This window comes from Salvelinus namaycush, chromosome 9 (genome assembly GCF_016432855.1).
Source record: "Salvelinus namaycush isolate Seneca chromosome 9, SaNama_1.0, whole genome shotgun sequence".
Taxonomy (NCBI): domain Eukaryota; kingdom Metazoa; phylum Chordata; class Actinopteri; order Salmoniformes; family Salmonidae; genus Salvelinus; species Salvelinus namaycush.
In genome coordinates this window covers 47,587,371-47,610,118 of record NC_052315.1, presented here as the reverse complement: position 1 = coordinate 47,610,118, position 22,748 = coordinate 47,587,371, and the positions used below count along the sequence as shown (strand labels likewise).

General features: G+C 43.5%; 1 protein-coding gene across 1 annotated transcript in view; it reads left to right on the top strand.

The window, feature by feature from the left end:
* LOC120053299 (protein LSM14 homolog A-like) overlaps window positions 1–22,161 on the top strand; it is a 32,365-nt gene extending 10,204 nt beyond the window's left edge. The window contains exons 3-9 of the mRNA XM_039000432.1: window positions 11,254–11,362; window positions 15,310–15,435; window positions 17,310–17,522; window positions 18,498–18,671; window positions 21,051–21,219; window positions 21,563–21,806; window positions 22,099–22,161. Coding sequence (XP_038856360.1) covers window positions 11,254–11,362; window positions 15,310–15,435; window positions 17,310–17,522; window positions 18,498–18,671; window positions 21,051–21,219; window positions 21,563–21,806; window positions 22,099–22,161 — 1,098 coding nt within the window. The remainder of the gene's footprint in view (window positions 1–11,253; window positions 11,363–15,309; window positions 15,436–17,309; window positions 17,523–18,497; window positions 18,672–21,050; window positions 21,220–21,562; window positions 21,807–22,098) is intronic.
* The last annotated feature ends 587 nt before the right edge of the window (window positions 22,162–22,748 follow it).

Below are 22,748 nucleotides of genomic sequence, written 5' to 3'. Positions count from 1 at the left end.
AGTATTCCATACATAAGTTGTAAGGCCATGCAACCTGAGTTGTAACCTGATTTTGAGGTGCACATGTACAGTACATAAATACATGGCGCATGCATCTGTTTATGTGGTGGACACTTGTTACGGTCACATGATATTGTTGTATGTCACAAAATCATGTTACGACCACATTAATTTTATATCAATATTTTGCTAAGTGACTGGGTCTCTACAAAAGGTGTAAACGGAACAACCAAATGGTTACTTGCATAGTAGCAATTTCAGAAATAGTGTCAATATAAATAATATACAGTATGTACAATAATGATATCTGTGATAGATGAGGTAGTTATATGCATACAATCAGGGGTAAAGTGGCTGAGCAGCAGTGTTAGGAGAGAGGCATTTGAATAGAGGCACTGCAGATAGTGCTGACGACTGGTCTGTCCGAACCACGCATGAACAAGGGAATCTGTATTCGGAGAGAGCCTGTTTCTGTTTCTGTCCTGCCCTTGACTTTGATGCAGGGTATGTGACGTCGATTGCCTCTTCGTCACAAAACTCTGATCTTCTCAAAAATATAAGTTTGTCTAGCTGTGTCCAGTCCAGGTGGTCCTTGTACAGGCAGACCATCTATGGGAGGAAGGCTGTCAGCGTCGCGCAGAAGCTGAAACCTGGTCCCGACAGTCCGAACGCTCCAGAGCATCGAAGCTGTGAAACGGGGAACAACCACAACAAAAAATCAGAAGACATTACAACCCTGCACAACATCAATTGACCTCAAGTTTTTTTTTTTTTTCAATTTAAAGTTTTATTAAGTTTTCAATCAACCAACCAAACACATTCCACATTCACAGATGTGACTTAAAAAAATAAATAATAATAATAATAATAAAAAATTGTTTTATATATATACATACATACATACATACACACACAAATAATAATTATAACAAAATTTAAATTATAGAACTTGCAGCAGCACTATCAAGGTTCTTATTAGCTATTTCCAGCCTTAGCTGAGATGACGAGCCAATAATTAGTTTTTAGATTTTACAGCACCTTACACAACACGCATCTGCTCATCTCCCTGATTCCCCTATTCACTCTGTCCAATTTGAAATATAGTTGAGTAGTGGAGACCAGAGTCTATCAAACTTGGGCTGTCTCTTGTGGAGGTCATAAGTGAGCTTTTCAAGAGGGAGAAAGTCAACAATCTGGTCAATCCACATTTTAAATGTAGGAGAAGTATTAGAGGCCCACAATAGAAGAATACATTTCTTAGCAAAGTATGTAATGGTCATGAGCAAATTTTCTCTGTCAGGATCAAGAACAAAGTCCTGCTGGGCATTAAGAAGGTAGAGACACGGGGTCATATCAAACTGTACATCTAGTATTTTCTGTGCAGCAGTATGTATAGATTGCCAAAATCTGGCAATCTCTCTACAGCTCCAAAATACATGCATATAGGTTCCACTTTCAGAGGTACATCTATTACAGTTAGGAGAAATGTCTGTTTTCATTTTATGGAGTCTCAGGGGAGTGTAATAAAATTTGTACAAAAATTTGTAATTAGATTTTCATTTTTACATTAGTAGAGGAGCAGTATACCCTGTCGCAAACCTCCGCCCATAACTCATCACTGATAGTCAGACCAAGGTCCTTTTCCCATATTATTTTCAAAGGAGTAAAGGAGGAGCCTCCTTTCTCAGAAAGGAGTCTATAGATATAGGATATTTTGCCTTTAATGGATTGTGCTGTGACAAGAAGGGTTTCAACTTCATTCAACTGAGTTCTAAACCTCCTCTTGGAAGTAAATGAGGAGATGACATGTCTAATTTGTAGTTATTTAAAAAAATGGGATCTTGGCACATTGAATTCATTGCAGAGCTCTTGAAAGGATTTCAGTGTAGGATTTCACTTGCCAAAAGCCCTGAGAGATGCCAACTTTAATCTTTGGCATACTCTAGGAATCAGGACCTTTTCAGACCTATTTCATCAGAAGACCATGATGAAATAGGTCTGAAAAGGTCCTGATTCCTAGAGTATGCCAAAGATTAAAGTTGGCATCTCTCAGGGCTTTTGGCAAGTCTGGGTTGCCTACTATAGGCGAGTGAGAACATATTTGGGAGGAGATGCCCAGGTATTTCTTACAGTCCCTCCACGCTCGTAGGGTACTGCAAATCACAAATGTTTTGGCTATGTTGCCCACTTCACTAAAGTTATCAATGAATATAGTTGAGCTTAGTGGCAATGAACCACAAGATTGGGCTTCTATCTGGATCCACGTTGACTCTTGTCTGTTTGTGATCCATGTTAGCATGTTGCGGATTTGGGCAGACCAGTAGTACAATTGAAGGGAGGGAAGGGCAAGACCACCCTTAGATTCAGGTTTCGATAGAGTGGAGAGCTTGATCCTAGGTTTTTTATTGCCCCATATAAATGTGGTGATGCTTTGGTTAATTGTTTTGAAAAAGGAAGCTGGGAGATAGCATGGGAGCATCTGAAATAAATAGTTCAGTCTAGGGAGGATGTTCATACGGATTACATTAATTCTTCCTACTAAGCTAATTGGGAGGGAGATCCAGGTTTGGAGGTTGTTCTTGATTCGATCCAGGAGTGGAAGATAATTCTCCTTGAAAAGCCTATTCAGATCTGGTGTTATGAATATCCCAAGGTATTGAAACCCCTGTGTCTTCCATTGGAATGGGCATAGTGTCTTCATAGAACTGGTGAGTGTAATATTGAGAGGGCAGACAGTGGATTTGTTAAAATTAATCTTATAACCTGAAAACGTGCCATACTGAGCAATTGTGTCTAAGATGGGAGGAAGGGATTTCTCAGGGTTGGATATGTAGAGCAAGACATCATCCGCGTAAAGCGAAATCTTGTGCTGCCGGTCGCCTGCATGAACACCCATAATACTTGGATTGCTCCTTATCAACTCTGCCAGAGGCTCCGCCCCCAACAAGTAGAGCAGGGGGGACAGCGAGCACCCTTGTCTTGTGCCCCGTCCCAAAGGGAATCTGTCAGAGTTCAGTCCGTTAGTAGTCACCATGGCATTTGGATGAGAGTATAGTGATTTGATCCATTTAATAAAGTTTGGGCCCATGTTGAACTTCTCTAAGACTGAGAACAGAAAGCTCCACTCCATCCTGTCGAACGCCTTCTCAGCATCCAGTGAAGCCAGCAGGACAGGGGTCTTCTGTGCGTTTACTTGATCAATAATATCAAAAAGACGGCGAATGTTATCAGAAGAGTATCTGTCTCTAATAAATCCCGTCTGGTCCGCTTTTATTATTTTGGGAAGAAGAGTGTTTAGTCTTTTGGCGAGCAATTTGGTAATTATTTTGTAGTCGAAATCCAACAAGCTTATGGGCCGGAAGGAGGAGCAGGATAGGGGGTCCTTGTCTTTTTTGAGCAACACTGTAATGCGAGCTGTGTGCATTGAGTCTGGGAGAACTCCGTTTTTGCAAAAATCCTCCAGCATTGGCATGAAAATAGGGCTAAGCTGGGGCCAAAAAGCTTTGTAGAACTCTCTGGGGAATCCATCTGGGCCTGGGGACTTGTTAGGTGGCATGGAGGTAATTGCCTCCAGGATCTCCTCAGGAGTGAAGGGGGAGTTGAGATCTTCTTGGTCGGTCTCTGATAGTTTAGGTAGCGAGATTCCCTCTAGGAAGGAGTGGAGTTCTGCCTCCGTGTGTTTTCTCTGAGGTATATAGTTTGCAGTAAAACTCATGAAAAGTTAAATTGATCTTTTTTGGATCATATGTGACCTCATCCTCTGCTGTTCGGATAGCCATAATTGTACGCTCTGACTGCTCTTTTTTTTAATTGATAAGCAAGCAATCTACTAGGCCTATTGCTATACTCATGGTATTTCTGTTTAGTAAAGAACTTTTTTTTTAATCTCCCGAGTATAGTCCAAATTCAGTTTGGCTTTGGCTGCTTTAAGTTGACTCCAGGAGGTGCTGTCTGGGGATTGTTTATGTACTTTTTCACAGCGTTCCAGCTCCCTCTCCAGATCTAGCCTGTGTGCTTCCATTGCTTTTTTCTTAGAGGAAGCATATGCAATTAGATGACCTCTTAGTGTGGCTTTAGCAGCGTCCCACATTGTGGCCGGAGAAACAGGAGAATCTTTGTTGTCTTGTGTGTAGTTGTCTATCCATGTAGTTACCAATGTATGGAATGCTTCGTTTGATAGCATGGAGGTGTTGAATTTCCAGCTCTTTGATCTCGGGATGTTTTTGCAGAGGTCAAAGCGGAGGTGGACAAAGGCGTGATCCGAAAGCGCTATGGGTCCGATTGTACACGTGGCTGAATTTATGAAACTCTTTGGGATAAAAATGTAATCTATACGGGAGTAGGTGTTATGGACATTAGAGTAGTATGTATAGTCCATAGCTGAGCTATTAGTCTCTCTCCAGATATCTATCAGTCCCATCTCTTTAGTAAGAGTTCAACATCTTTGCAGATCTAGGATTTGTGGTGGGGACTTGAGATGATTTGTCTAGGGTTGGGTTCAGGGTACAATTAAAATCTCCGGCCAACACTCCAAAGGAAACACAATGCTCATTGAACAGAGTTATCATTTTCGACATAAAAGCAGGAGTATCTGTGTTAGGGGCGTATATGTTTAAGATAGTAATTGGTTGCCCATACAGTGACCCAGTTATCAAAATAAATCTCCCCTCCGGATCAGATATGTTTTTGTCAATTATGAATGGAACATTCTTATGGATAAGTATTGCTGTACCTCTACTGTTGGATTTGAAAGATGAGAAATACACCTGTCCCACCCAAGCTCTGCGGAGTTTGGCATGTTCAGCATCACAGAGGTGTGTCTCTTGCAATAGCGCGATGTCTGCTTTTTCCTTTTTTAGAGCACATAGTATCTTTTTCCGTTTTATTGCATGGCCTAGACCGTGGCAGTTCCATGTCAATAGATTTAAGGTACTAGTCATCGTCATCGAACAGTAATCGAACTTTAGTGCAAGTCATCTCTGGGTAAAGGTGGATAGTAGTTACAGCTGCGTTCACATAAAAGGAAAATAAATGGTTTACATAAAATAACAATCTCTGAACACCCCAGCCGAGTTCCCAAACAACTCGACATATCCCGTTGGATCTATTACCTCCCCGCTCAGTCACAATTCTGTGTTCCAACAAAAAAAAAAAAGACCGGGAACAGTTAGCAACGCACAACGTCTCCCCCTCCCCACCAAAGAAATGCCTCATCCTCTCCGCCCGCATTGAGTAAATGACAACGTAGCCCCCGTCCAGACCACATTAAAAAAGGGAGAAAATAAAATCAATAGCCCAGCCTACATACAGTAGGCCTAGGTTATAATATGGGGCCTATCCCTCTCAGCTAAAGGAACATAAATATAGATTGGACGGCTATAATGAAATTTAGCAGGGCGGTGGGTCTTTGGATATCGGCTATATGTTGTCTTACCTCCTTTAGTAATAACAGTAATCGCATTTAGTCAATGGTCCATTTCTCATTGACCGGGGTTGTCTTTCAAAAAACGTTTTGCCTCTTCGGGAGTTTTGAAGTGTCGCAGGGCTCCTTGGTGAAGAATCCTGAGCTCGTTTGGGTATTTGAATCCCCTAAAGATGCCTCGGTCAATGGAGCATTTCTTCACCTCGTCAAACTCTCGGCGCTTTCGGCGTATTCCAGCTGACAGGTCCTGGAGTAAGGTGAGTTTGGCGTTTCCCACTGTAATGGTGTTGGTTTTCGCCGCCTGTAGGACTCGTTCCTTGTCGGTGAATCTCAGGAAACGTATGGTGATTGGGCGCGGTGGTTGTCTGGCTGCTGGTGGGGGCCTCAGTGCTCGGTGAGCTCTCGAGTTCTATGGGCCTGTCGGTGGACAGGTGGAGCCACTCGGGAAGTTTGTCTTGCAGGTAGCGGATCAGTGGCATGTTTCCCTCTAATTTTTCGCCCAGATTTAATAGAACACAATTATTCCTTCGCCCCCTGTTTTCCAGGTCCTCTGTTTTCTCTTCCAGCTGCTCTATTTTTTTTTTTAGCATATGCTATTGTTTCCATGGCGTCTGTCAATAAGTTTTCCGTGGATAGGATTCGCCCCTCTGCCTCGTCAAGGCGCCCCGCGTTTATGGTTATCTTGTTGTTTATGTCAGGCAAAGCATTTTCCAGGATTGTCACCTTGCCCCCTATCGCACTGAGCTGAGCGTTAATGGCATCTAGTTTAGTGTTGAGTTCTGTACGTTGGGATCTCAGCTCAGAAAAGATGTCTTCGACAGAGTGCGAGGTTGGCATTCGTTGGGCCTCGGGGGGGAACGGGTCCTCTTTCTCCTGGCTAATGGCGCTAGCTTTTTCTGAAGCTAGCTGCTTCTTGGTGGCTTTTTCCGTCGCTAGTACTCGAGTCCGGGTAAAAATGTCACCTGTAGTGTTGCCTTTTGAAGCCGCCATGACTTTTTGACTAAAGCTAAATGAGTTTAAACTTGAAGTGGAGGTAAGATTAGGAATTGGAAACTACTTGTGCGGAGCTCCTAGTTCATGCGGCCATCTCGTTCAAGGGTCACGTGATCCCCTGACCTCAAGTTTTGAGAAGAAGAATAACCTCATACAATGCAATGACAATTATTTTCCCCTGAATTGCTGGTACTGCTTGATCTGTGGCAGTGGTCTGAAGTACGGAGTCAGGTGTTACCAGCCATAGCTTTCCACCAGCACTGTACCATCCTCCAGTCCAACCAGCTGTGGGATGTTGACCCCTGTCACAGTGCTGTCCTTTACAACACCAGCCATCTCAGACAGTGTTCACTCTGGTCTTTCTGAAGCACCAGTCGGGACAGACTTGGTGTGGCCTGTGATCAGGAAGTGAAGGTCCAGTCTATGGTGGAGCTTGTGCATGGTCCGCCAGGCACAATACCAGCGCACAAACTTGTTCTTGTTTTGGCCACTGCAGTTATCACAATTCAGGTCCTCACGTGTTTCCCCAACTCTGTAGTTAGTGACGAAATGGTGCATGTAGGTGACTGCTCTGCTGCCTTTGCTTGTTTGGGCCCGCTCTCTTGTTGATGGGAAGCATTTAGAACATTCTCCTAGTATGACTGGTGGAGGAGAGGTCAGGTGTGTTCTACTGATGCTGAAAGACAAATTCCAGATACAAATATCTTAGCATTATTATACAATAGATGCGAAATGGCATTCTGAGATCACTACACACAATTCATACACGTAATGCTAGCTAACAGCAAGCTTTAACTAGCAATACAAACCGATAGTCATAGCTAGCTAAAGTTAACCAGATATTGGTTCAATGTTAGCTAGCTAACATTGAACCTATAACTAGCAATGTTAAATGGCATTCTGAGAACATCCCAAACGTTACACACACTTAATACACGTAAGTTAATATTAGCTAGCAAGCCAGCCATATAACGTTAGCTAGCTAACAGCAAGCTTTAACTTGGTCTTTTGTTTAAACATGTCACGTTAACGTTAGCTAGCTAAAAAATGAACTATAATCCATAGAGTAACTTTACTAGCAATACAAACCGATTGTCATAGCTAGCTAAAGTTAGCTAAGATGGAACCTATTTGGTTAACAAGCCAACCATCAAAATCCAGCTGGCTAGCTAACAGCAAGCTTTAACTTGCAATGAAACAACTTTCTGACAAAATTAGAAACTTATAATATCTGAAACTGTAGCTAAATTCTTACCCGGTTACATGGATGAAAGCTTCACAGCAGACTGCAACCCCTTTATTTAAATAAGACGTCCTTGGTCGTTTCTGTTTAGTTTGCACAACTTGTTTGGCCTGTCTCAACTTCTTCCGTGACAACACTGTTGATTGTTGTTTCTTCCCAATCACTGTATTGTCTTCTGACAATGTCTCCTTCAATGAATGTTTTTACCTAAATCAGGGATTTCCTCATCGTCTGATTAATTTTCAGAGAGAGTCAACATGGCACGATCGTCCTCCAGAAAGTCACAACTTTTTCCCACTGACCTTTGTCGATAGCGCCTGAAATTCAGGGCAGCAATGTTATTGAGAGCAGTAGCAACATATTTGCAGTTCTCCATGGCTAACGTTATCTTTCAAACGGCAGTAGAATGGATTATCTACGCATAACGAGCAGCTGATTTTATAGACACAAGATACTACACCGCAGACCAATCTGAAACTCCTCTCTCGGCATGTCCAGCCCACTCATTATCTCAGCCAATCATGGCTAGCGGGAAGGTTCCTGTCTGTCTTTGTCTAAATCAACTAGGCTATATTAATTTAACAATTATTCGTATTTACAGATGGCATAAAAGTTTGTTATTAACCTCTCTGGGGTAGGTGGGACGCAATTGTCCTACCTAGCCAATAGCCAGGGAAAATACAGAGCGCCATATTCAAATAAAACGATATAAAAATCTAACTTTCATTAAATCACACATGTAAGATACCAAATGAAAGCTACACTCGTTGTGAATCCAGCCAACATGTCAGATTTCAAAAAGGCTTTTCAGCGAAAGCATAAGATGCTATTATCTGATGATAGCACAACAGTAAACAAAGAGTAGCATATTTCAACACTGCAGGCACGACACAAAACGCAGAAATAAAAATATAATTCATGCCTTTGAGGAACTTCTTTTGTTGGCACTCCAATATGTCCCATAAACATCACAAATGGTCCTTTTTGTTCGATTAATTCCGTCTATATATATATATATATATATCCAAAATGTCAATTTATTTGGCGCGTTTCATCCAGAAACACAGCTTCCAACTTTTGCAACGTCACTACAAAATTTATCAAAAGTTACATGTTAACTTTACCAAAACATTTCAAACTACTTTTGTAATACAACGTTAGGTATTTTTAACCGTTAATAATCGATCAAATTGAAGACGGGATGATCTGTGTTCAATACAAAAAAGAAAACAAACTGACGCTACTTTTTTGGTAATGTGCCTCAAACAATTTACTTCAAATGACCCTCATTTAAGATGGCCGTACTTCTTCATTACACAAAGGAATAACCTCAACCAATTTCCAAAGACTGGTGACATCCAGTGGAAGCGGTAGGAACTGCAAACAAGTCCCTTTAGAAATCTGGTGTCCCAATAAACTACATAAGTTCTGTTATACGCAGACAAGATTCAAACAATTTTAGAAACTTCAGAGTGTTTTCTATCCAAATCTACTAATAATATGCATATCTTATATTCTGGGGATGAGTAGCAGGCAGTTGAATTTGGGCATGCTATTTATCCAAAAGTGAAAATGCTGCCCCCTACCCCGAAGAAGTTAAGGCACATGAAAGTTCACATGTTAAGGCGTTTTTGCCCCCAAAAAAGCATTTTGATAAATATTTTTTAGGTTCAGACGGCTCTCCTGTGAAGTCATGACTTCAAATTTTATTATTCACATGCACCGAATACAACAGGTGTAGACCTTACTGTGAAATGCTTACTTACGAACCCCTAACCAACAATGCAGTTTTAAAAAAATACAGATAAGAAATAAAAGTAACAAGTAATTAAAGAGCAGCAGTAAAATAACTAGTGAGAATATATACAGGGGGGTACCGGTATAGAGTCAATGTGAGGGGGCACTGGTCATTTTGAGGTAATATGTACATGTAGGTAGAGTTGTTAGTGATTATGCATAGATGACAAAAGAGTAGCAGTGGTGTAAAAGGGGGGGGGGCAATGCAAATAGTCTGGGTAGCCATTTGATTAGGTGTTCAGGAGTCTTATGGTTAGGGGGTAGAAGCTGTTCAGAAGCCTCTTGGACCTAGACTTGGTGCTCCGGTACCGCTTTCCGTGCGGTAGCAGAGAAAACAGTCTATGACTAAGGTGGCTGGAGTCTTTGACAATTTTTAGGGCCTTCCTCTGACACCGCCTGGTATAGAGATCCTGGATGGCAGGAAGTTTGGCCCCAGTGATGTAATGGGCCGTTTGGCCCCAGTGATGTACTGGGCCGTTTGCACTACCCTCTGTAGTGCCTTGCGGATGGAGGCCGAGCAGTTGCCATACCAGGTGGTGATGCAAACAGTCCGGATGCTCTCAATGGTGCAGCTGTAGAACCTTTGAGGACCTATGCCAAATCCTTTCAGTCTCCTGAGGGGCAATCGGTTTTGTTGTTCCCTCTTCACAACTGTCCAGACTTGCGGCATACGCCTAGTTTCTTGAATCGGGTCATATATGGTTTTATTCTAAAAATAACTAATCTGTTATGACTGAAATGATGCGTCCTCTCCTTCAGTACAGTAGCCTATCCAACTTTATGCATATAACTGCATATGGCTGACAGAGCAATGGTTTGGGAGACACAGATGCTCGCGCCAACGAGAGATGAGCCTAATAGGCTATTTGTACATTTGGCACCTTCAGCATTCAGATGCTTGTAAAATTGCTTTCGCAATGTCAAATCATAGGCTTTATTCGAGTGACAACCAAATGAGTGTCTTACCAGAGTTGTGGAACCTACCAAAGTCGACGCAACTCACATCCAACTGCTGATTGGGGTTTTCAATCATTCCGATTGTATTTATATTATTCAGGTTCACCATAAGAAATCGTTTTGGAAGTTTTGCTTTAAACAGTCAGTGTATTTGGTCATTTTTACATGAATAAGATAATTTCAAAAAGGACTGCTATCATTTCTCATTCATTGGTCAGAGCGGGAGAAGCTCTGAACTTCTAAACCATTAGCTTTCGAGACAGTTAATATAATGCAGCTTGGGATTTTACCTGTCTAAATGCCAAGATGGTTTCAAAAAAATATTGACATGGTACTAGCTCAACATTTTCAATCTGCAAAAATGATGAAGTTAATCAGGTGGTGAATAGATATAAAAAATTAGGGGGACGAACATACTGTACATTTCCCCTCCCACCCCTAATCTGATAGTGGGGTGGTCTGCCCAATGGCTCAGCTCAGGTGCCTCCACACACAGGGTCACTCAGCTTAGAGAAGTAATCTCAGACAGATCCAGCACAGAGGCCCAGCTCCTGAACTCCCATCGGCAGCAGATATTAATTGAAAATTAAGGTGTTTATGCAAAAAATGTTAGTGCATCAATTCGTTCCTCTAATCAAACTAAATTGTACCAGATCGTTTCAAACTAAAAAGTATTGAAGCCCATGCATCTAGATGCGTATCGACTCATTCGTGAAACTAGAGATGCACATCCCTAATATCAGTGCAGTGATATTTGGCTTCATCTCGCTTTCTTCCTCTCCAGTTCTCCGTGTGCTCGGCCCCTCCACCTGCTCCTGCTGCCACTTCAGCTCCATTCCAGTCGGTGGGCTCCAACGGCCTGTTCAACCGAGCTCCCGTGCCCCTGTACAGCCAGTGCAACACCAGCCCCCTGGTGTCCCTGCAGTTTGACACCGTTAGTGTCGGTAAGAGCCACAGCAGCACAAAGCCTGGATATGGTGAGGAAGGGACCGCTAGCTAGGTTAATATCATTAGTGTGTTCAAGGTCTGATATTAGTCAGACATACTTTACTAATGTCAACTGTGTTCTAAAGCTTATCTTAGTCCTGTACACATATATATTGTCAGTCACGTTTTCCTTCAAATGCAAGCTAATGCTATGCATTAAGCTAACTACCTGTGAAATGCAGGTAGATATGTTTTAAGCACTGTGTCGGGAAGTAACCTAGTCATGCATGCTTTCCAAGGGTTGCGGGCTGCCACATGGCTCTTGGATCAAGTTGGGCATTTCACAGGCGCAGAAGAAGGTTTGACTGTGGGCTCCACTATGCCAAAAGAGTCACGTAGACTGTTGGCTCCCTTATGTTTTACACTCGTTTGACATTCAAAAAGCAACATTTTAGCTAGTACACTCTTAGATATTCAGTGTGATAGTACTCGTCATTTCCGCTCCATTACAAAGATGCTGCTAGTACTCAGCCAAGGGTCACAGGTCAGGAAACAAATCAGGAAATAATGAGGCCAGTCAGAAGGTTACTTTCGTAACCCTGATTCTCTGATATTGAGATCTAACGTGGGATTCACCTGAATCTTGACGAACCATTTACACACGTCTGTTAGACAGACCAGTCGAAGGGAGGTGAACCCCTCCATTCATAATAAGGAGCTACTAGATCACCCTGTGGTGATTCTCGAACATGCCGAACTTCGTCACGCTCTTACAAGTAGGGGAATGCGGTGAGATTTCTCACTCATAATATCAGAGAACCGTGGTAACGAAAGTAACCTTGATTTCTCTTTCAATTATTTGTCCCCATATCGCACTTGGGATATGGCCAACTCCATTATTGCAAACATGCTCTCCAAAGCCAGGTAGTCTTAACATATCAACCCTCAGAGGCCCTGACACTGAGGACACTATGTACCAAAGAAGTTGCAGTGATGTCTAACCTGGGCATGTATGCAGGGATTCCCAACAAGCTGCATCGCAAATCTCCTGTAAGTAGATTCTCTTTGAACAGTGCCCAAGAGGTAGCCATACCTCTAATGGAGTGAGCCCCTTGGCCGTCCGGCAGCTGTAATCCCTTGTTATTATAGGCCAATAAAATAGCGTCCACAATCCAATGTGATAGCCGTTGATGAGTGTGGCCTCCCCTTGCAGGGGGGAGAGTTTGTCAGAGTTAGTCGCTCATGCGCGAAGCTTTTGGTGTATCCAAGTATATGCGCAATGTGCCTACTGGACACATGGTGGAGAAGCTCTTCTGTAGAAGTGGTGGGTGGAAAGCCACAAGCTCCAAGGTGAGACAATTGAAACCTGGGAAAAGCCTGGGGCAAACTGTAGGCACGAATGGTGAACTGACAGCGCATGCGGCTCACGTACTTGCTTTGTGGACTTAAGGGTGACCAGTAAAGCGATCTTGAAGGAGAGCTACTTAATTTCCATGCTTTCCAGCGGCTCAAAAAGATGCTGTGAAATGGCCTCAAGCGCAATAGACGGCGGGGCATGGAAAACTGGACGTAAGCGACGCACCCCCTTGAAACAACATACGTTTTTACACATTGTTATTTCCAAAGCCTATATGACGGGCCAAAATAGCATCTAGAAAGACTAACAGAGGAGAAAGCAATAAGGACCTTCAAAAAGCACAACCTTTTTTTTGTCACATTTTCTCAAATGCACCACTTGTTTCCATACAGTGAGTGTGTAGAAGAGGCCCTGGTACTCTGGATAGTCAATGACTGAGGCAGGCCTGTCACCTCCAGATTTGACCTCTCATGGGCCAGGCCCAGAAGGCCATTGTGTTTGAGTGAGGGTGAAAAATCTTTGTTTGCTTGGGTCAGAAGATCCCTGCACAACGGGAGTTGCCAGGGCTCGTCGTACATCATGAGAATGATCTCCGCTGACCAGAGCTTGCCTGGCCATCGAGGGGCTATCAAGATGATGGATGAGTCTTACCTCGCTGTCATTTCTGTGATTTATTATCAAGCTGGACACAATCAAGACACCTGTCTATATAAGGTCCCATAGTTGACAGTGCATGTCAGAGCAAAAACCAAGCCATGAGGTCGAAGGATTTGTCCTACAAGATTGTGTCGAGGCACAGATCTGGGGAAGGGTACCAAAACATTTCTGCAGCATTGAAGGTCCCCAAAGAACACAGTGGCCTCCAACATTCTTAAATGGAAGAAGTTTGGAACCACCAAGACTCTTCCTAGAGCTGGTCGCCATGCTGAGCAATCAGGGAAGGGCCTTGGTCAGGGAGGTCAGGGAGCTCCAGAGTTCCTCTGTGGAGATGGGAGAAAGTTCCAGAAGGACAACATCTATGCAGCACTCGTCGACGGATCTGCCGGGCAGGTGGTGGCATGGCTGGCCTTGATACTGTAGCTGACCTGGTTTTTGACTCTTGAACCTAGTAGTTGGAGTCGGTAAGTATAGAAGACAGAGCGTTTATCTAAACCATGCAAGACTCAAGAAAACTGAGCTAGCTGAGGTAGGCCGTGTGAGCGTTTTGCCCAGCGTAGGTTAGCGGTACAGCCAGCCTTGCTGCCTTAGCTAGCCTGTTACAGGCAGTCTTGTAGACTGGGTCACAACGTGGTGCGACTGGTTCAGTTAGTAGGCACAAAGCAACTTAATGCTAGGCGAACTAGAAAATGGGAGCTAAGCTAGCAATAGCAAGATGGTTGTAGCTAGCGTTCATTGTGACGGCTAGTAGTGTAGCTTAAGGTAGCACTGGCCAGTATTTAGTAAAAACTCTTACAAAACTCGCTGGACTAGTTAGAGAGCTGCCTGAGCATGTTTATTTCCCATGGGTACGGCGGCCCATTTTATAAGTATTGGTAACGTGTGTGTGCTAGTCGATGTTTAGCCATTAAGGCTTGTGTTTTCTAGCTAGTGTTCACCTAGTGGGCTAATAGCATAGCTTGCACCTCACTAGCTGTGTGAGAAGCATTGCTTCTTTGGTCTAGAGTCTCTTGACCGTAGCACGGTGAGGTATAACCGGTCAGTTTAGCCAATCTGGCAATACCACTGTAGTTGGGAGAGCCAGTAGCAGCCAGCATCACAGCATCGAGCTGCCAGTGCAAGAGCGAGGGGGTGTCAGTGGCCATAATTAATTGAACCGGGTAGTCCGGTTGGGCTGCGGTCAAGCCACGTACCTTTCTTGTGTCCCTAATTCATGGATAAAGGCCTGCTAGCCCGTAGTGGCTGCTGAGAATTAGCCTTGACATGCGCGTGCTAGCTGCTTAGGTGCCTTGCGGCTAATGTCTAGCTGGAGTGGGCACTGTGTATAAATGCTATAGCCGTGGTGGGCTAGTATAGGCGTTAGCTAGCTTGCAACCAGCACTTGGGCTAAGGTTGTTAGATATTGGTGCATATGGTACCTACCTTATGTGCAGGTTGGGAACTCTTTCTGAGTTAGCTAGCAATGCTTATGTGTTTAGCTTTCTTTCCAGCGAGCTAGCTAAGTTAGCTTGTGTCTTGCACCCTGGGCTAACCAAGTCTCGGTAACTATCACTGTGACGCATGCTAACACAGGAGACAAAGCAACAAAACATTTTTTTCCCGGTAAGTTACTCAACACAAAAGACGAGAGCTGAAATTCCTGCGCTCGGTGGCGTAACCTCGCGGCACTTGCGAAACAGTTAAACAGATATTTTCGTGCTGAGGAGAGCTTAGAGAAGTACTCTTGTGAGAATTTCCATAGGACAGGTGAGTGGCTCCTTATAATGGGAGGGGCTCACCTCATTCACCTTTCGACCAACTGACATTTGTAATTGGTTCTTCGAGATTCCGGTGAATCGCACATGTGAGATATCAAAAAGAATAATTGAAAGGGAATCAGAGAGGACTCATCACACTTGTGCTGTTCTTGACCTCAATACTCTACACCTGCTGTTCCTCTCCATACAGGAAGATCAGTGCCGCCCTCCTCCTTTGGGAGCGACACAAGCTCCGCTGCAACCCAGTCCCAGAGCAGTGCTATTGGCGCTGCTCTCCCCACTGATTCACACTATCTGGGTACCGCTACTGTCCTTGTATCAAAAGGTAAAAGAACCACACGATGAAGAGAAACACTGATTTGTTCTACTACTTACTCATCTTGGTGAAACTAAAACTCATTTGAAACTAGCTGTAGATCTACCCCATTCACTCCCTACAACTCCTCAGTAGAGCACACAGTCGGATTCTTTCAAGGGATGGCTAACCTGAATATTTCCTTTCTTGTGGCACATGGACACACCTACTCATTCAAGGGATTTTCTTTATTTTTACTATTTTCTACATTGTAGACCACAACTATGAAATAACAAAAATATTTTTGATTTTTTAAAGTAGCCACCCGTTGCTTTGACAGCTTTGCATTCTCTCAACCAGCTTCTCCTGGAATGCTTTTCCAACAGTCTTGATGGAGTTCCCACATATGCTGAGAACTTGTTGGCTGCTTTCCCGTCACACTGCGGTCCAACTCAACCCAAACCGTCTCAATTGGGTGGAGGTTGGGTAATTGTGGAGGCCAGGTCATTTGATGCAGCACTCCATCACTCTCCTTCCTGGTCAAATAGCCCTTACACAGCCTGGAGGTGTGTTGGGTCATTGTTCTGTTGGAAAAACAAATGATAGTCCCACTAAGCGCAAACCAGACGGGATGGCGTATCACTTTAGAATGCTGTGGTAGCCATGCTGGTTAAGTGTGCCTTGAATTCTAAATAAATCAGTATCACCAGCAAAGCACCCCCACACCATCACATCACCTCCTCCATGCTTCACGGTGGGAACCACACATGCAGAGATCATCCGTTCACCTCCTCTGAGTCTCACAAAGACACGGTGGTTGGAACCAAAAGTCTCACATTTTGACTCATCAGACCAAAGGACCGTTTCCACCTGTCTAATGTCCATTGCTTGTGTTTCCTTTTTATTTGTGTACTTTAGTAGTGGTTTCTTTGCAGAAATTCGACCATGAAGGCCTGATTCATGCAGTCCCATCTGAACAGTTGATGTTGAGATTTGTCTGTTACTTGAATTCTGTGAAGCATTTTTTGGGGCTGTAATTGGAGGCTGGTAACTCTCTAATGAACTTATCCTCTGCAGCAGAGGTAACTCGGTCTTCCTTTCCTGTAGTGGTCCTCATGAGAGCCAGTTTCATCATAGCGCTTGATGGTTTTTGAGACTGCACTTGAGGAAACTTTCAAAGTTCTTGAAATTTTTCATGTCTTAAAGTAATGATGGACTGTCGTTTCTCTTTGCTTATTTGAGCTGTTCTTGCCATAATATAGACTTGGTCTTTTACCAAATAGGGCCATCTTCTGTGTACCACCCCTACCTTGTCACAACACAACTGATTGGCTCAAACGCATTAAGAAGGAAAGACATTCCACAAATTAACTTTTTAACAAAGGACACCTGTTAATTGAAATGCATTCCTGGTGACTACCTTATGAAGCTAGTTGAGAGAATGCTAAGTGTGCAAAGCTGTCATCAAGGCAAAGGGTGGCTGGCTACTTTGAAGAATCTCAAAATATAAAAACGTATGGAATCATGTAGTAACTAAATGTGTTTCATAGTTTTGATTTAGAAAATAGTAAAATTAAGAAAAACCTTTTTAGTGAGTAGCTGTGTCAACTTTTGACTGGTACTGTATGTTAGGCCTATGTATAGTCTTGTGAGAGCATAATAATGTCACCCAATACTGCTTTGGAATACTAGAGTGTGGTTCATAATGGCATTTCCCCCTTATCACTGTCTGATTTTTGCCTCTTCTCAATAAAATGATGGCATGCTTTTCACAACCTTCAACGCGTTTAATCACTTAAGCTTTATATCCATGAAGTGTAACTCTTGATGAACCAGTGAGTCTGATTCATATGTCTCGGCAGTGTTGAGTAGCCCAGTGTAACACTAACCCTTTGTTCACCCAGGCCGCACCAGCCCCTCCCTGGACCCCCTGAGGAAGAGCCCCACAGTAGAGCAGGCAGCCCCGTCGGCCCCCTACGCTCCGACTCCCAGCTTGGGCCGTAGGAGTCCCGCTCCGGGCCGCACGACCCCCTCGGCTCCAGCCGCCGGCCATGCCCAGCAGCAGCACCATCACCAGGGTGAGACCGTCAGCGGGGCCCGCAGTAACCAGGCCTGGGGTGCGCCCTGCAACGCGCCCATTTCTCACCAACGCCATACCACTGCAGGGCTTACGAATTCTTTCTTTAGCTCCGTAGGTGAGACCTATCGGAGGCTTTACCTGTGTGTTTTGTTGTGCTGCAACCCCTAAAAACAAAAATGACCCCTGCCATTTTGTTTAACTAACAGTCTGTCGGAATTTCAACATTTTAACAAATGATGCCTGTTTCTATAGGTAGAAGTCTAGTGTGGGGCTAAATCTCTTTTTATTAAGGTTGAGCAGAGCTCTCTAAACTAAAGGACTGTACCATTCCAGGCCCAGAAAGCACTGAGTAGTGTCTGAGCAGCAGCCACAAGGTGGCGGCAGAGATGCCAGTCAACGGCCTGCAGGTTAACTGAACACCTCTGCTCTAACCGTCCTCTGTGCTCAGCTCGATGACGATTCAGACTGCATGCCCTAGTGACTTTTACTTAAACTGTCAAGCCCACGTTCGTTTATACAACTCAACCATTCTGTGTGCTGTATGTAGTAGGTTACATGGTGGTCCATTGCTTGCAACTGTCTGCATTGCTGTGCAGATTGACAAGTTGAGATGGCGATCACTGCTCTGTTTAGTGTGTGTTATGGTAATTCTGTTACGCCATAGTTTGGCGATTTTAATATGGTTTGTTGTATGGATGGGTATTGCTATTCATGCTTATATGCTGCTGGAATTTCTGTTTGTATAAATCTGTTAGGGTGACATTTTTTAAGTTGATGGATGGCAAGCCATTGCTTTATTCTGTCAATTGGTAGTTTGCTGTGCTTTTATCTACCAATCTATGATATACTGGACATTTTCCTGCATTTTGTTTATTCATATTCTTCATGGTTCGGTTTTGAACAAGGGGCACTGCTTTTGGTGTGGTAACTTATTATAGTAATTTTTTGGTATCATTGTTTTGTGTTTACTACATGTTTCTGGTGGTAATATTGTCTTCTGCCTGTTTCCCAGTTGGCGGCCCCCCACCTCAGAGGCGTGGGGGCGGACAACGCGGCAGGAGCCGCTTCAACGTGCACCTAGACGGACCCATGAAGTTTGAGAAGGACTTCGACTTTGAGAGTGCCAACGCCCAGTTCAGCAAGGAAGAAATTGACAGGGAGTTCCAGAGCAAGCTCAAACTAAAAGGTACCAGAGAACTGTACAGATCAGGCCCTCATAACATTTGATCTAACACTTATGGGTGAAGGAGCTCGATTTAGCCTAGTGTTTTTGAGAACAGGTCATGCATGCAAGGCTGGTTTCTTGAGACAGACAAAACATGGCCGGCATCCGAAGCATGTGTTTTTTTGTTCAGGGGACTGAGATTAACACGAGGCAAGCCTGAGCACAATGTAGCCAAGTTGCAGGGTTTTCCACTAGCGCGGTCTGTCGGCTAAACAGACGATTACAGACTAATTTTCAGCCGGCTACTTTTTCCACTTCAATTAACGAGGCTACTTGTCAATCCGCTAGTCAGAAAAGTCAGCCGAGCCCTCTCCCGCTAGAATGCTAGAAGATGCCTATTGTTCAATCTATTGATAGGACAGGAGCCTGTTAGTCACAAAGTGAGCAATGACAGGGAAACAATGCTGGTTTGACAGTCTTCTGTTTGTCCCCCCTCCCTGTGTGTGTGCTGTAGTTGCAGTCATTTTTTTTTTTTTTACATGGACGGAGATCACATGATGCTCTCATTGTCTGTGAATCAACTTAGCCTATTATTTTCTGGCACATTTATTTTCTTTCACTTGTTTCATATGCAGCCACAGAGTGGTGGCGCATAGGTTACTTACTGTGCTTTGATTGACGAACCGCAAACTTGACTAGTTTATAAAAGGTGTCTGACTGAATAAAGTCGTTCTTACAGTGCTTTCAGAAAGTATTCGGACCCCTTCACCTTTTCCACGTTTTGTTTTACAGCCTGAATTTAAAATGTATTAGATTGACACACAATACTTCGTAATTTCAAAGTGGATTTATGTTTTTCTAAATTAATTTAAAATGAGTCTGTCTTGTCAAGTATTCATCCACTTTATGGCAAGCCTAAATAAGTTCAGGAGTAAAAATGTGCTTAACAAGACCCATAATACAGTGCCTTCGGAAATTATTCAGACCCCTTGACTTTTTCCACATTTTGTTACGTCACAGCCTTACTCTAAAATGGATTATTTATTTTTTTTCCCCTCAATGTACACACAATAGCGCAAAATTACAGTGAAAACACTTCTTTTTTTGACACATTTGCTCATTTATCCAAAATAAAAGATCAGATACCAGATTTACATAAGTATTCAGACCCTTTGCTATGAGACTTGAAATTGAGCTCCGGTGCATCCTGTTTCCGTCAAGCATCCTTGAGATCTTTCTGCAACTTGATTGGAGTCCTTGTGGTAAATTCAATTGATTGGACATGATTTGGAAAGGCACACACCTGTCCATATAAGATCCCACAGTTGACAGTGCATGTCACAGCAAGAACCAAGCCATGAGGTCGACGGAATTGTCCGAAGAGCTCCGAGACAGGATTGTGTCGAGGCACCGATCTGGGGAAAGGTACCAAAAAATATCTGCAGCATTGAAGGTCCCCAAGACTACAGTGGCCTTCCATCATTCTCAAATGGAAGACGTTTGGAACCACCAAGACTCTTCCTAGAGCTGGCCGCCCAGCCATACTGAGCAATTGGGGGAGAAAGGCCGGTGACCAAGAACCTGATGGTTGCTCTGACAGCTCTATAGTTTCTCTGTGGAGATTGGAGGAACTTCCAGAAGGACAACCATCTCTGCCGCACTCCACCAATAAGGCCTTTATGGTAGAGTGGCCAGACGGAAGCTGCTCCTCAGTAAAAGGCACATGACAGCCCGCTTGGAGTTTGACAAAAGGCACCTAAAGACTCTCAAACCATGAGAAACAAGATTCTTTGGTCTGATGAAACCAAGATTGAGCTCTTTGGCCTGACGTGCCAGCATCCCGGAGTTGCCGCTTCACTGATGACGTTGAGACTGGTGTTTTGCGGGTACTATTTAATGAAGCTGCCAGTTGAGGACTTGTGAGCCGTCTGTTTCTCAAACTAGACACTAATGTACTTGTCCTCTTGCTCAGTTGTGCACCAGGGCCTCCCACTCTTTCCATTCTGGTTAGAGCCAGTTTGCGCTGTTCTGTGAAGGGAGTAGTGCACAGCGTTGTACGAGATATTCAATTTGCTTTTCTTTCATAAAGAAGGACATTTCTATGTGAAAGTCTTGATCATATAAGTCTAGACAATATCTAAAACTGAATGTATGAATTGTTAGTCATTTAAATTGTAGACACACTACCACAACATTTTTCCAATCTGGGAGGTAAACTCGATAATTTAATAGTTTATTTCGCTGTGTATTTCTGATGGCCCAGCGTCGGCCGGGGTAGGCCGTCATTGTAAATAAGAATTTGTTCTTAACTGACTTGCCTAGTTAAATAAATAAAGAAATGTGCAAAACAGTAATTGGCCATAGTGGAGTGAATGTGTTGGGTGTCCATTTCTTCTCAAGATGAGACGGAGAAGGCCGCAGTGAACGGGGAGGATAAGGGCAACTCCAGTGTGGAGACTCAGAACAGCAAGGGCAACGCTGATGAAGAAGGGCTGGAGGCACTAACACTTAAAGTTTACTACGACAAGTCCAAGTCTTTCTTCGACAACGTCTCCTGTGATTACAGCAGGTAGGCTACAACTGCCCGTATCATCTCTCTCCCCAATGTTTTTATAGCGGTAACCTCTGTCCCTTTTTATCTTGTTTTAACAATTGTCTTCCCTTAGGCAATACGTGATAAAGATCTATTCTGTTTTTCAGGAAAGCTGCAGAAAAATCTGGAGGAAGCTCTGGTTTCCCACTGTGAGTCTCTCAGTTCTGTTCTATCCCATGCTAATGTTTTGATACTATACAATGTGGCTTTATTGATATATAATATATGGACTATACTGTATGTAAGACCATAGTGGATTCAATAAGGTACTGTCGGCGTCCTCCAACCCCCGGCTGAGCGTCTAAATTCTGATTGGCAGGCAGCGGAGGCAGACCTGGGCCGAGGAGAGGCGTATCAACTCGGAGACGTTCGGCATGCCCCTGCACGGGGGTCAGGCCCGTGGGGGATACCGCGGGCGTGGCGGTATGGGCTTCCGCGGGGGCAGGGGTCGCTCCGCCAGCAGAGGGTCCTTCGGTCCCCCTCACGGCGGCCACAGCTACAGGGGAGGGTACAATCGAACAAGCCAGAGAGGACGGGATTTTTCAGAGAACTTTGAGTACAGGGTAATGTATATGTTTTTAATTATTGTATAGATGGATGCCGTAGTGGCCAAAGGTATCATCAACATATACATTTGCAAAATCCTAGAGTTAAGTTGTCCCTCGTAATGCTTTTAATTATGGAGTTTACAAATAAAATTCACAATATAGCAAATGCGAACGAAGATCAAGCCATAGTGTACCTACCTTCAAGCACTTGTACATAACTCTGTTAACCATACGTGCACGTACGTAGCGGTGTTAACCATAGTGAAGTCATCAAAAAGCTGTCTAATTTTTCCTTTTCTTCCTGAAGGATAACCGTGGCTGCAGAGTACACCTGGAGGACAGATCCAGAGGGGCAACGCCTCATCTTTAGAAATAGTTTGTTTATACTTTTGACTAAAAGAATGAAGATTGTATATTTGTCAACATCACTGGGGTAGACTGCTTGAATGCCACTTTTCCATATCTTTTAATTATGGAAATTATGCAATCCATCTATCTTCAAAACTATTTCCAGGCTGCTAAATTGTATGTACAAATATTTCTGAGGGATGTCCTTGAGCAATGAGGTTTTTTCCTTCTTCTTGTAACAGGTATTTGATTATATTCTGTTAGGTGTAGAGGGCCGTATGACTGAGGATCGCTGACATAGCTTCATTTTTGGGGGGTAACCTGTAATGTAACAAAATAGCCAGTGGGGTCTGTCACAGTTTTCTGTGTATTTTTCAACCACACAAACTGTACCTATACCTAGTCTGCTAGCTATCCATCTATCCCACTTCTCCAAGCTATCCATGTTCTCCAAATGGCAGTGTTTGTGATTTTAGCTAGATATCAACTTTTTGTAAATGATATTCTGTTTTATTTACTTCCAGCTCTTCACTAGTGATGGTGCTAGATGTACTTGGCTATACTCTTCTGGTTTGGTGATATAGTTTAACTCTGGGTGCATAACTAGGT